At 44.0% G+C, this 15,206-nt stretch overlaps 1 protein-coding gene across 1 annotated transcript in view; it reads right to left on the bottom strand.

Annotated features, from left to right (window-relative positions):
* The window catches only part of col28a1a (collagen, type XXVIII, alpha 1a), an 82,648-nt gene that overhangs the window by 11,667 nt on the left and 55,775 nt on the right, over positions 1 to 15,206 (bottom strand). The window contains exons 20-25 of the mRNA XM_072371099.1: positions 10,598 to 10,666; positions 1,174 to 1,242; positions 871 to 939; positions 712 to 780; positions 463 to 531; positions 275 to 343 (exon numbers count right to left, since the gene is read on the bottom strand). Of these exons, the coding sequence (XP_072227200.1) occupies positions 275 to 343; positions 463 to 531; positions 712 to 780; positions 871 to 939; positions 1,174 to 1,242; positions 10,598 to 10,666 (414 nt within the window). The remainder of the gene's footprint in view (positions 1 to 274; positions 344 to 462; positions 532 to 711; positions 781 to 870; positions 940 to 1,173; positions 1,243 to 10,597; positions 10,667 to 15,206) is intronic.

Here is a 15,206-nt window from a genome sequence, read left to right as displayed (position 1 = left end):
CTGAGAATAAAGATTGATGTATTGGTAGGAGTACCAAATGTAATCTATATATAAACTTAGTGTTAAACATACCAATTGACTGAATGTGACAGTGAAGGCCAAAGACTCAATCAATACATCAATACAGATCAATCAAGATCAATACAGCAAGCTCCAACATAGTGGGGTGGACAAATACCAGGCAGAAATATCTGACCCATTTTTGGCCAATAACATGTCAAGTGAGATGAAATTCTGATTTTATGATGTTGACTATGGTGTTTTCCTTGCTTACTTTTGGCCCTTGGATACCCTCTCCTGGAGGCCCTGTCAAACCAGGTGGACCAGGCTGTCCTATAGTACCCTGGAGATACAGTACATTGAAGCTACTAGCAAGTTATAAGGCTAATAGTATGATGAGAAGCAGAATACATTTTTTATTAGAGGACAAAAATTGTTCTTCCTCTGTGTGCACACCCTGACCTTTGGTCCATAAAGTCTGATTCCAGGAGGACCAGATGGTCCAGGGACACCCGGTAAGCCTCTGTCACCCTAACACAAACAAAAGAAAAAACAAACTTGGACAAATACAACTTTCGACCACTCTTCCAACACTTTCAGTCCATATGTATTTGGTTCATTATGTCTCTACCTCAACTCACAATTCAACACAATTCTGCTTTCTTAATTTGGAGGACTTTATCTTACTTCATGCAATAAGATAAAACTCACCTCCACTCCAGGTAATCCTTTCCCTTGAGGTCCCATCTCTCCTTGTACTCCTGACAAGCCAGGCATACCCTGGTGATCAAGTCAAATATGTTGGGACAAACCCTTTCTAGTTTTGCACTGAATACAAGAGTCATCGTGCTGGACCCTAACTGTGTTTACCTGTGGTCCTGGTAAGCCAACTCCCTTGGCCCCCGGTGGACCAACAGGTCCAATATTTCCTTTGTTTCCCTTAAGAGGGAGAAAGTAATAGTCAGAATACTGACAGGAACAAAATGAGCAATTGCAGATTAAACGAAGGGCAACTAACCACAAAAATCTACTCGCTATATTTAGAAAAATTGAAAAATACTTTTAGAAGGATAAATTTTGTAATGCCATGATAACTTTGCTTCTCCCTACACATCATTCTTAATTACACGTTGGACTAAAACAAGTTACACATCTAATCTGTGATCATGTTACCTTGGGCCCCATGATTCCCACTCCAGGATCTCCCACAGGTCCAGATGGTCCCACGGGTCCATGATCTCCCTGTTGGTAAGAATCACAGCAGTTATTATTCATAGTATGCTAAATGGATAATATGATGTTACTGAAACTCATAGAAATATATTTATTTACAACAAAGTTTAGATTAAAAATAGAACAGATGCATAGACAATTGAGTAGCAAACAAAGGCCAGACATAGCTAAGTCAATGAATCTCATGATCTGTGATACGTTCCCCAATGTAGTTTATATAAACAACACTATACTTCACTGCTCCCTGCTCAAGGAGGGTCAACTAAACATTACATAACAAAATTCCTTTATTTGGAACTCTCTCTCTGCATGTAAAAACCCTGTACAAGAGATACATGTTACTGCTGCTGAAATAAATTTTAGCATCAAAAGCTAACATTAAGATTTCCACAGCTAAGCTAACTGAACCAACATCAGCTTAGTCTTGTTTTAGATATTTTAGCTTCTTTTCAAATGACAGTGGATAAAGTTTAGGAAACTGTTGTTTTGAGATAACTTATTCTCACAAATGACATCAGTAATAGCATTAATCACAATTACAACACGTATGTGAACTCTTAAACAAGCGCTCTCGTTTTATTTTTACTTTCTAATAGGAGGTTTACTACTCAATTGTGAAGTGACTGTTAAATTTTTCCCTATGCAGGCAAACGTTCCCTTATATAACAGTTTCTTAATTTAATCCTACTCAATACTGCTGAATACCATGTGCAGTCCACCTCACAGGGAACTACGAGATGATCAAATGCATACATGGCCGGTGAGTGTTTCATTGAGCAGATGAAAGAACAGCCATTTATAAATTTATATTGAAGAGCTACAGAACACCCACTGGGGACTGCAGAACACCCACTGAGGACTGCAGAACACCCACTGAGATCCCATGTCCTGACAGGTCACAGCTCTTTCTGAGGCATGTTAGGAACCTACGGAGTGTGATGCTGTAGTGTCGCGAGATTGTGTGAGACTATCGGCAGATTCAAACAAGACGCGCCTCAAATAGAGCAAACAATATAGTAAGATTATAATTACGCCAATAACTACTGTTTAAATAAATACATTATCGGGTGAAACAAAAACAAAACACTGGAGTACAGTGAAGAAAGCCTGGAGAGCCTCACGGATTTCATCGACGAGTGTTTTGACAGGATCGTCATGGGGAAAACTAACCAAACCCCATCTGCTAGCAGCAAGGCTTCAACTTCAAAGAGAAGTCGTAATGAAGAGTCATCCGGAGCGACGTCTCCAGCTGGTAATGATTCGACGGACATTTTAACATCGATAGATAACAAATTATCCAGCTTCGACGCCCGTATGTCTCTGTTAGAAATTCTACACAGAGAGTTCCAGGCATTACGGGAGTCGTTGGAGTTCAGCCAGCAACAGGTGCAGACGCTGGCTGCAGAAAACGCAACCCTCGGAGGATCGGTGAAATCACTCACCGAAGAAATGAGCCGGATTTCTGATGAGAACAAGAGGATAAAAGAATCAATTATTGATCTCCAGGCTCAAGTATGAGGGGCAATCTGGTGTTTTCTGGAATCCCGGAGCAGGCAGACGAGGATCCTGAACTCGCAGTGAAAAACTTCATCCAAAATCAACTGGAACTTCCAGTAGATGTAGTGAAAAACCTTACTTTTCACCGAGTCCACCGCCTGGGAGGGAAGAGACCTGATGCCCGCCGACCGAGACCGATTGTGGCCAAGTTCGAGCATTACCAACAGAAGGTCCGGGTGAGGGGACGCGGCAGGGAGCTGAGAGGAACGGACTTCAGCGTCAACGACCAGTTTCCCAAAGAAATCCTGGAAAGACGCAGAGTTCTGTTCCCCATCTGGAGAAAGTTCATGGAAGGAGGCTCCTGAGCTGTCATCGCGGTGGATAAGTTATTCATCAACGGGCAGCTGTACCGCGACCAGGAAACCACTCCTTGGCTCTTCTAAACTCCAGGTGATCTGTATTCGTTAACTTGTATGAATCATTTCACTGTAGATGACATAAGTAAGATGAAATAATCTATCCAATTCACAGTTATCTATCAAGGCAAAATATATAGCTCACTGCCAGTCTCACCAGCATAGGATATATGCAGTTCATATTTGTTTATTTGGGTATGTTTTTTTGTTTTTGTTTTTTCTATCTGACACTTCCACTCTTTTGCACTGTTTTTCTATTCTGTCTTTCTTCCCCAACCCGCTGCGTTTCCACCTTAATAAGTAATGTTAACAAGCACGGCGCACATAGAGTTTTGAGCAGAGCACATAATCAAGTTCCACACAGCATCGACAGCGCAAGTACATATTGTAGCAAGCTCATATTGACAACTGAAACACCAACAATGGCATGTTCATGGAAGCATATATGCACACACACGCACGGGATGCTTTTAGCAAGCATCCAGCACTCACTGCGTTAGTCTGAGCATGTCCACGCTGAGGTTTATCTCATGGAATGTGCACGGAGCTGGGTCCAGGGAGAAGAGATTAAAAATCTCCAAAAAATTGAAGGATTTACAGGCGGACATTGTTTTATTACAGGAGATTCATTTATCAAAGACTGTAGCTGATGTTCTCACCACAGCACAGTTTCCTCATGTGTACTCAGCCTGTTACAACTCCAGACAAAGAGGTGTAGCCATTCTGATAAATAGAAGAGTAAATTTCACCGTAAACAACACAGTTATAGATCCAGAAGGTAGATTTCTAATAGTTAATTTATCTATTCAAAATATGAATATATGCATTGCAAATATATATGGTCCAAATGTGGATGACCCCTCATTTTTTCACTCCTTTTTCACTTCACTCTCTGATCACTCAGATAACACACTCATCATAGGAGGGGACTTTAACATGGTATTAGACTCAGGAGTAGACAGACTCAGTACTTCAGGAAGTCAGCGGAACTGGCAGTCCACGAATATTGTTAAACAGTATATGAAAGATTTTGGTCTTTGTGATGCTTGGCGCTCCCACCACCCCACTCTTAGAGAATACACCTTCTTCTCATCGGTACACCACTCATATTCAAGAATAGATTATTTCTTAGTTAGCAGTTCCTTGATGAGGGATATTTCAGACACCAAAATCCACCCCATCACTATCAGTGATCACGCTCAAGTTTCTATCACACTGAAGAATAACAGAGTTACACCACCAGCTAGGAATTGGAGATTTAATACATCATTACTAAAAGACCCTGATTTTATTAATTATTTCAAAAGGGAATGGTCTGTATATTTAGAAAATAATGGCCTGCCAGGAATGTCAGCTTGTACTCTTTGGGAAGCCGGAAAAGCAGTTATGAGAGGCAAAATAATCTCTTTTTCATCAAATAAGAAAAAGAGGGAAAGTTCAAGAATATCAGATTTAGAACTCAGGATTAAATCATTAGAAATTGTCTACAGTACCTCCAAAGAGGAACACACACTGAATGAACTAAGAAAAGCTAAACTTGAATTAAACAAAATTATTGATAAACAAACACAGTTTCTCATACAAAGACTTCGCTTGGAGAACTTTGAGCACGGCAATAAATCTGGAAGGTTCCTAGCCAACCAACTAAAGAGAAACAAAGAGAAAACAATAATCACTTCTATTAAAGACTCAAAAGGAAATGTCACCCATGACCCCGATGTAATCAACAATGCTTTTAGGGACTTCTATAAAACCTTATATTCATCACAAAATGATCCATCAGACAGTAACATAGATCAGTTTCTTAGTAATATCAACCTTCCAAAATTACAAACCGAACAGGCAATGGCTCTGGATTCACCTCAATAGGAGAACTCCATGAAGCCCTTTAACATATGCCTAGTAACAAAGCCCCGGGATTTCACAAAATGGTATTACAAGTTAAGCAGAATGGCAGATTATCCCCACACATGAACTCTGCTAACATTATCTTGCTACAGAAACCAGGAAAAGACCCCATACTTCCATCCAGCTACCGCCCAATATCTCTAATAAATGCAGACCTCAAAATAATTTGTAAAGCCCTTGCCAAAAGAATGGAAAAAATAACTCCACTTATAATACATCCTGACCAGACAGGTTTTATAAAGGGTAGACACTCATCCACTAACACTCACAGGCTAATTAATCTCATAGACTATTCTAACATCAACAACCTGGAAACCACAATAGTCTCTCTAGATGCAGAAAAAGCATTTGATCGAGTGAACTGGAAATTTTTTTGGGTTTGGGTCACACTTCATCAACTGGATAAGGATATTATATAGCTCCCCAAATGCGTGTGTCAGGACAAATGATCAAACCTCTCCAAGCTTCAGTCTGCAGAGAGGTACAAGACAGGGTTGCCCACTTTCTCCCTCACTTTTTGCTATTTTCATCGAACCTTTAGCAGCTGCTATCAGACAAGATAGAAATATTAAAGGCATCCAACCCCAAAATATTGAGCATAAAATAAGTCTTTATGCTGATGATGTTTTACTTTTCCTTCAGAACTCTCAAACGTCTCTCACTCACACGATCACACTCATAAATAAATTCTCAGCACTTTCTGACTACTCTATCAATTGGTCTTAGACCACAGTTCTGCCCATTAACTGCAGAGTCCAGAATATACCTGCGATCACTTTACAGTCAGGAAATATCAGATATTTAGGCATAAACATTTCCTCCAGGCTCTCAGAGCTAACAAAGCTAAATTATGTGCAATTATTAAAGACCATAGAGGACGATCTCTCTTGTTGGAAGTCCTTACCTATATCACTTATGGGGAGAGTTACAACCATTAAAATGATGATACTACCAAAAGTTAATTATTTGTTCTCAATGATCCCCATAAAACCATCTGCTACTTGGTTTAAGTCACTAGATTCATGCATCTCCAAATTTCTGTGGAAAAACAAACCACCACGTATTAGTTTAAAAACCCTACAGAAGACCAAGGACTGTGGTGGATTAGATTTACCTAATTTTCAGCACTATTCCTTAGCCAATAGGTTACAGTATATATCAAAATGGTTTAAACCTAGCCCAATAGATGAACCATGGATAAATATAGAACAAGCATTGTGTGATAATCTAGAAATCTCTGACCTGCCACTTATTAGTCAAAACGTAAAAAATCACAAATGTTTCAAAAGCATTAACATCAGCACCTCTCTGACAGCCTGGTGGGAATTTCTTAAAATAACAAAGTCTTCAATTGTCCCATGTAAGCTTACACCCATCTGGAACAATCCTGACAACCTGCAAAACAAAAAAATGCTAAACTTTACTCTGTGGAAGATCAAAGGAATCAAACATCTGGAACATATAATCCAAAATGGAAATTTTATTTCATTTGATGAGCTCATATCACAACACGAGATAGGCAGCAATAAATTCCTAGAATATCAACAACTTAAGTCTATAATAACAAAGAAATATATCCTCCACCAACCAGACTTACAACTCCCGACTAGGGTAGCAGAATTTCTAAGCATCTGCACCCCAAAACTACTATCAAAAATATATAAATTATTGTCTAAAATAGATGACACAATGTCTCTTCCATCCTCAAAATGGGAGGCAGATTTATCCATCAGTTCTAGTCATAGCTTCTGGCCACAAACATGTTTGAACACCTTCACAATGACTCAGAATTCTAATTTATAGCTCATACAATACAAAATCCTTCATAGAACACACTATACAGGACAAAGGATGTTCAGGATGGGTCTAACACACTCAAACATCTGCTCACATTGCACAGATAACACACCTGATGATTATGCACACGCTTTGTGGTTCTGTGCGCCTGTCCAGAAGTTCTGGCTTGAAGTCTGTGAGGACCTATCAACATGGCTAAAGTGTAGCATCCCTGCATGCCCCACACTGTGCATACTGGGTGACTTAGACAACATCAACATGGAAATTAACTCAGCACACATGGTTCTCACAGTGTTATGTATCGCAAAGAAAACTATTCTCATGAACTGGAAAGCGAAGAACAATCTGGGGGCCTGCCTGTGCCTGGGGGGGCTGGGTTGCCCTGGACGCGCCACAGTATGGGTGGGTTGGTGCAGGTCCTGGTGCCGGGCTTGTTGCTCTGGGACCTCCAAGGTGTCCGCAGATGGTTGTTTTTTTTTCAGGGTGTTGGGGCGTGCGGTGGGGGGTTGCTTTTCCCCTGTTGGGGGGGGCCTGGGGGGGCCTGGGTGATGGTGGGTCTCAGGCCCGGGCTGCTGCGACTGGTGTGACCGGGTGGTTTGTTTGTTTGTTTTTGTTTGTTTGTTTTTTGTAGAGGTCCTCCGGGGTGGGGTGGGGTGGGGCGGGATGGGTACCTTCTGGGGGTAGAGTAGCTCCCGGAATATGGTCGCTGCAGGCCCCGAGCCTGGTGGACATCAGCCCCTCCTGCCCTGGGTTGGCTCCCAGGTAGCGGGGATGCCTATTGCAGCCAGTCCCTGGCTGCCCTCTCCGGGGGAGAGTAGCTCCCCCGGTGTATATCCCCATACCCCTCTCCCTTCTGGCTCCTGTACACAGCACACACTCACACATGAAGGGTTTTGGAGGCATGTGTGTTCGGTGGGGTGTAGTGGATGGGGCCACGTAGGTGGTCCCCTTTGGTTGCACTCTGCAGTTCCCCGCCCCTGTTTTAATTACACCTTAGACATTACTACTTATCAAACACACTCACACACACACATTAGGTCTTGGGGGGTGGTTACACTGAGTGGCATCTGGTGGGCGGGGCTCTTTGGGTATGTAGGCTGCCCAGAGGGCCGCGCTCCCAGTTCTACAAGTTTGGCTGCCCCTCAATTTTAATCGCTCACTATTAGAAAATATTGAAGAGCCAGAAGGGTGAGGGGAGGGGTCTTCTTCCCACACCCCTGCTTCCTGGTTGCTGCTCGGGGCGGGAGAGGCCAGGAGGATTAATTAATTGTTCTGCTGGTTTGGGGTCTGTGGTGGCTGGGGGGCTGCTGGCCCCCTGGTGTGCCCGCTGCACTACACCCCAGCGGAGTCGAGGGAGGGAGGACGTGTGGATGTGTGGATGTATGGGACGTGAAAGTGTGTGTGGTAATGATTGGGCCTGGATCTGGGACTTGCTGTCGCCTGGCCTGCCTGTGCTTCTCCCGATGGGGGGGCGGCGTTGCCTCTCCCCGCTGCTCGCGACTTCACCCACCTGTGGGCACGTCTTGACTCCCAGGGCACTTGGCCAGGGGCGCTGGGGCAGGCGCTGACCCACTGTGTGGCTGTCTGGGGCCCTTGGCCCTCCTGGGTATTGGGTGGGGCCTCTGCCGGGGGGTTTGGGGGCGCTCAGGCTCCTGGGGCCCGTGTCTGGGCGGCTGGGGCCTGGCGGGGTCGGTGGGCTGTTGCCCCTGGCTCTCAGAGGGCCTCTGCCCTATGCTTATGGGGGCTCTGTCCGGGGGCTTCCTCTGCAGTCTTCTGGGTGGATGCGTGGTTGTCCCTGCAGTGGGCTTCCTGGGTTCTGTGCTCCGTGGGGGCTGCTGGTGGCCTGGGTCTTGTGGCCCTCTCTGCCTGCCTCTGATTGCTGGGGGGGGGGGCTGTGGATTGTGGCTCTGTACACTTATACACTCATAACTAAGCACGGTTATCATGTAGGACCTGTGTCATGGGTGTTGCATGTTCTCACACACACACACACACATTTATTAGCCCAGTAGCATGCTCGCTAAGCAGTTGATGTATTATCATGTCGTCTCAGGTCATCTATATCCACAGCTGTGTTGTATGCGATTACCGCTTCTTGTGCTTGTTTTTGTTTGTTTGTGTGTTTGTTTTTTCTCTGCTTGTCTGCTTTCAGGTGCTCCTGGTGGCGCTAAGGCTGGATTCCCCTCAAAGGCCATGGATTGTTGTCTGTTTTGTTTTTTACAGGTGTAGCAGCTGGTTGTCTGGTTTTTGTTTCTATTTTTGTTCTGTTTCCTCTTCTTCTTTCCTTGTCCCCCGGTCCGGTTCAGTTCTATTACATGTCATATATTGTCAACAGAAATAAATAAATGGGCATCAAGGGGAGCTTTACATTTATAAAACTTCCCTTGGCAAAGCAAATCTGTTTGGCATCAAAGGTATTCAGACTACAATTCTGCTGCCATAATGCTGAACAGGACAAGGGAAAAAAAAAAAAAGAAGAGCTACAGTATAGCATTCTAACTAATCACAGCTGACATGAATACAATTCATTACCTTAGAACAATTGCAACAATAATATGTATAACTGCCATGTAAAGGGGCTGCATGTTTGGTGAGGTGGATAACACTTTCGCCTCACAGCAAGGGGGTTACTAGTTTTAATCCCCGTTGGAGCCTTTCTGTGTGGAGTTTGCATGTTCTGCCCATGCATGCGTGGGTTCTCTCCATTAACTCTGGCTTCCTCCCACCACCCAAAAACACACGTTAGTGTTATTGGTGACTCTAAATTTACCCTTGGAGTGAGTGTGCATTCACTATTTGTTTTGTTTGTGTCTGTGTTGCCCTGTGATGGACTTTTGACCTGTCCAGGGTGTACCCTGCCTCTCGCTCAATGGAAGCTAGGGTAGGCTCCACAACCCGCACCCTGACCCTGAGTCGGATTAAGCGGGAAAATGGATGGATGTCCATGTAATAGATGTAACAAACATAAAGTAATATCTCACTCAAGGACAGTCACATAATCATATTCTGTAGCGATTTTAAGGAACAAATGAGTTGCTGAGAGACTGAGGTTGGGCCGAATTGTCACTGGGATTTAATAAGTTTAACTTTTTATTACCAAAAAGAAAAAGATGATCAACTCACGATAAAGTGCACAAACTCAAAGTAATCACAGTGATCAAAGAAAATAGCGGTCAACAAAAACTGCGACCCAATTCACCCCCTTTCTTTATGCCTCACAATGAGAAATGAACAGGTGACTAAATTAACTAAAATCCCCACCCATAAGCATGTGACCCACTATTCCCCTACTCAATATCATCACATAATAAATTATACTATAACCAAAACAAACAACACAAAATAATAGCAACGTCCATTCACCTTAATAATAGAAAAACACCTACTAATTCAGTCAGGGCTCCTACATATTTTTATCAGGTTTATATTTACAATGAACAGAGGCACAATAATCTGGGCATTACTCCTCACTTTCTCTTAATTAAGCTTTGTTAAAAGGCTTATATTTCTTGTCGACTTTTAATCCTAGCAGCAGCACATTCTGCTCTATCCCACGCATAAAGTTTACAAGAAGAATATTATAATTAATAACACTAATGACCTTTGGTAGAATGCTGAATGCGCTCATGTTTGTTTGTATTTAAGTAATAGCTCTTTTTTAAGTGTTAGCGTTAGTTTCATTGTAGTCCTAGTATGAGTAATTTCCATCTGAAAATCATTCTGTTTGTGTATGATTAATGACTCACCTTTGGCCCTGGAAAGCCACTCCCAGCAGGACCTGGTAGGCCGACCATTCCTAGGCTGCCAGGTTCTCCCTGAGTCAGCAAAATGTCAAAGATCATTCTTTTGTCCACAACATGCAAATACATTGGATTAATGAATTTTCAAAAAACATCATACAAAAACGTTCAGTTGAAAATGAAAGCTTCCATCATAAAAGATCCATTACCAAATTTGATCCAGCATCTAAGGAAGTGATCTGCTAGTCAGTATGTTAAATTACTTGAGATTACTTGAATGACTAAAAACACCGACAATCTAAATGAGGAAATAGAATAGAAACAAATACAGACAAGAAAAAACAAGTCCAAAAAAATCCACAAACCCTAACGAGACATTCTTCGGCTTCCAACTTTTTCTGTAGGAGATTGTCTTACATGTAAGTAGAGTCAAATTCACTGCTCAAATGTGATGTTCTTCAGCTACGCTGTGGTTGTAAAATCAATATGTATTAAATGTTTATTTTTCACAAGTATATATATATATACATATATAATGTACTATAAGGCTCACCTGATTATAAAGCGCACCCTCAATTATGGGATCCATTTCTGTACTTAACCCATACATAAGGCGTACCTGATTATAAGGCGTACGTATTACGTAATGTTCTCTGATTGTTTTATCGCTGCCAGCACAAGTAGTGTATGTATTACGTCCCTGTGTCAGCGGGAAATGGTCCGATGGTCAAGGACAACATCGTCGGTCATTTTTACACTTATAAACTGCACATCGTTCTGCATCACCCATTTCAGACTGAAGAATAGGCACTCACTGGGACATAGGCAAAAGTATTGATTGTATCATTGATTGTTGTAAGTATGAGCTTGATACAATCTTCGCCCCATTCAGAGTGAATGGCTGGGATCCGCTTGATCCTGGATTCACACCGAACGCAAAGCGAGTGACGGAAGTGGCCAGTTAACATTCTTTTCCAATGTATGAGAGCGAAGAGGCGCGGCAAAAGTGAAAGTTGCGGTGAGCAGCACGAAGGGAGAGCGGTGAGTGATGCAGAGGGGGATTAATGCCCAGATGAATGCTCGGCACTCCCTGCGGTAAATTCAAAATGGCTGTAGCCGTGACAGATTTTGGAATCAGGTGTACACATAAAGCGCACCGGATTATATAGCGCACGGCCGTTTTTTGTGAAAATTTAAGATTTTTAGGTGTGCCTTATGGTGCGGAGGAAAATATGGTAAATAACCTTATTTTCCACTCTAAGCCCTTACACTCCAAGCTTCATTCACTCTGTTACATACATATATATCATTACTATTTTTTTCTAATTTTATACACACCGATGATCAATCTGGGGTAATATTAGGATATATGCAAACAGGAAAAGCTGAGGGTTGCAACACAGACCTCTTTGTTAGTGTCATGTCTATCAGTTTTGTCATGTTTTATGTTCATGTTTAGTCTTTAGTCTTTGCTACTTTTTTCCTCAGTCTCTCTTGCCCTGCCATCAGCTTCATTCACATCACCGGTGTTCCTTCCCTCAGCTGCACTCACTCACTAATCACCCTCCTCTGTATTTAGTCTCCAGGTTGGTTCATGTTCTTCATCAGATCCTCATCGTCATCCATGCTAAAGTCAAGTTGGTTATCAGGTTTGTCCTTATCCATAGTCATAGTCAAGGTGCGATTTGTGAAAAAAGCAGAGGAGAGAATAATTTTGAGAAACATTTTATTCAGAAAAATTACCACACAACAGTGTGAAAACTGTTGATTCTTGTGTAGATAAACCTTACACTTGAGTGTAGTTTATACTCGTCATTTCAACGTCATAGCTACGATGTCGATGTGGACCCCTACGCCGTAGCCTGACGTGCACCTCCAAAAAATTCTAACTACACGTCGCGTAGACCGTAAGGGCTGTGATTGGTCCGCTCAGAATGTAATTTCCGGCAGTTGCTTTTTCCAGTCTTAATGGCTGTATACAGCGAAGAAGCTCGCTGACATTCGAAATTATCGAAAGTGCATTTGTTCATCCAGGTTGTAAATTCACCCGTTCCCAGCCTCGGCCGGTTTAGTGGTCGTATAGACGACCACCTCCGCAAACGTCTTCTCTGTCGCCTGCGCTTCAACATTTCAGAATCAGAATCAGAAACAAGTTTACTGCCATGTAGGTTTGCACTTACAAGGAATTTGACTTGGTGTAGTTGGTGCAGACAATATATATACCTGGATATATATACACAATAGACTACAATAGAGAAGGTCTAGAGGGGGAGGGAGAGAGTCAGTGTCAAGGGGGGCTCCGGGCCTTGTTGATAAGGCTAATAGTGGATGGGAAGAAGCTGTTCTTGTGGCGTGAGGTTTTGGTCCTCATGGACCGCAGCCTCATGCCAGAGGGAAGTGTCTGAAATAGTTTGTGACTAGGGTGCGAGGGATCAGCCACAATCTTCCCTGCACGGCTCAGAGTCCTGGAGGTGTACAGGTCCTGGAGAGATGGAAGATTGCAGCCAATCACCTTCTCTGCAGACCAAAAGACACACTTCAGTCTGCCCTTGTCCTTGGTGGTGGCAGCAGCATACCAGATGGTGATGGCAGAGGTGAGGATGGACTCAATGATGGAGGAGTAGAAGTGCACCATCATTGTCCTTGACAGCTTCTCCACTGTCTTTAGAGCGTTGAGCTCCAGGTTGTTCTCCCTGCACCAGGTCGCCAGATGGTCAGCCTCCCACCTGCAGGCGGACTCGTCACCATCAGAGATAAGTCAGATGAGAGTGGTGTCGTCCGCAAACTTCAGGAGCTTGACGAACTGATGACTGGAGGTGTGAGTCGGAGACGTGTTTTCCCAGCTTCACATTCCGGCTCCTGTCAGAAAGGAAGTCTGTAATCCACCTGCAGGTGAAGTCAGGCACACTCAGCTGGGAGAGCTTCTCCTGATGCAGAGCCGGGATGACTGAGTTGAAGGGAGAGCTGAAATCTACAAACAGGATACTGACGTAGGTACCTGTGGAATCCAGGTGCTGGAGGATGTACTGAAGGGCCAGGTTGACTGCATTGTCTATAGACCTGTTGGCTCTGTAGGCAAACTGTAAGGGGTCCAGGAAGGGGTCAGTGATCTCTTTCAGGTGTGAAGGCACAAGGTGCTCAAAGGACTTCATAACCTCAGAGGTCAGGGCGACGGGTCTGAAGTCATTAAGTCCTGTGGACCTTGGCTTCTTGGGAACAGGAATGATGGTGGAGGTCTTGAAGCAGGTTGGCACGTGACAGGTCTCCAGCGAGGTGTTAAAAATGTCTGAACACTGGAGACAGATGATCAGCGCAGTGCTTCAAGGTGGATGGAGAGACAGAATCTGGTCCAGCAGCTTTCCGGGGGTTCTGTCTCCTGAAGAGTTTGTTGACATCTCTCTCATGTGTGGAAAGAGTCGTCACTGAGGTGGGTGGAGGGGAGGAGGTGTGGGCCTTTAAGGTGGGTATTGGTAGAGGTGCCCAGGCCTCTGCTGAGGTGGGGGAGGTGGACGTGATATGAAGCTGGAGCTGCTGAGAGGTGTCATGGGGGATGGTTACAGGACTGTCTTGTCTGTTGAACCGACAGTAGAACTCGTTCAGGTCGTTGGCTAAGCGTTGGTCGTTCATTGAGTGGGGGGCTTTAGGCTTGTAGTTGGTGATCTGCCTGAGCCCTTTCCAGACAGACACAGAGTCGTTGGCTGAGAACTGGTGTTGGAGCTTCTCAGAGTATAGTCGTTTAGCCTCTTTCACCGCCTTGCTAAACCTGCACTTTGCCTCTTTGAATCTGTTTTTGTCCCTACTTCTGAAGGCCTCTTCTTTATTCAACCTTAACCTTCTGAATTTGGCTGTGAACCAGGGTTTGTCATTGTTGTAACTCACCCTGGTGCGTGGTGGAACACAGCAGTCCTCACAGAAGCTGATGTATGATGTCACAGCCTCTGTGTACTCATCCAGACTGTTGGTAGCAGCCCAGAACACATCCCAGTCAGTAGATTCCAAACACGCCTGGAGATCCTCCACTGCCTCACTGGTCCACTTCCTTGATGTCCTCACTACAGGTTTTCAGAGCTTTAGTTTCTGCCTGTAAGCAGGAATCAGGTGAACCATGACGTGGTCGGAGTGGCCCAGTGCAGCACGGGGGACGGCATGATAAGCATCCCTGACTGTGGTGTAACAGTGATCCAGAATATTCTCCTGTCTGGTCGGGCATTTGATAAACTGTCTATATTTTGGAAGTTCATGAGTAATGTTTCCTTTGTTAAAGTCACCAAGGACAATAACTAAAGAGTCGGTGTTGGTCCGCTCTACACACATTGTCTGGTCGGCGAGCATGTGCTGTGCTTCCTGCACGTTGGCATGCGGCGGGATGTAAACACCGACAAGTTACGGGTTCCCCCACCTTTAGCTTTGCCGGAAAGTTCTGTGTCTCTGCCCGCTCTGTGGAGCTGGAAGCCTGCTAGCTGCAGCGCAGAGTCCGGTGCTCCGTGAAGCACAAAACAGCGGATGAAGAAAAGTCCTTGTTTTTTCCCAACAGCAGTTGTAATTCGTCCAGTTTGTTGTACAGGGAACGCACGTTAGAGAGAATTATTCCCGGTAATGGTGTGCGTAATCCACA

The sequence above is a fragment of the Leuresthes tenuis genome, unplaced genomic scaffold (assembly GCF_036924035.1).
Source record: "Leuresthes tenuis unplaced genomic scaffold, fLeuTen1.0.hap1 SCAF_18, whole genome shotgun sequence".
Lineage (NCBI taxonomy): Eukaryota > Metazoa > Chordata > Actinopteri > Atheriniformes > Atherinopsidae > Leuresthes > Leuresthes tenuis.
This window is presented reverse-complemented; position numbering and strand designations above follow the sequence as displayed.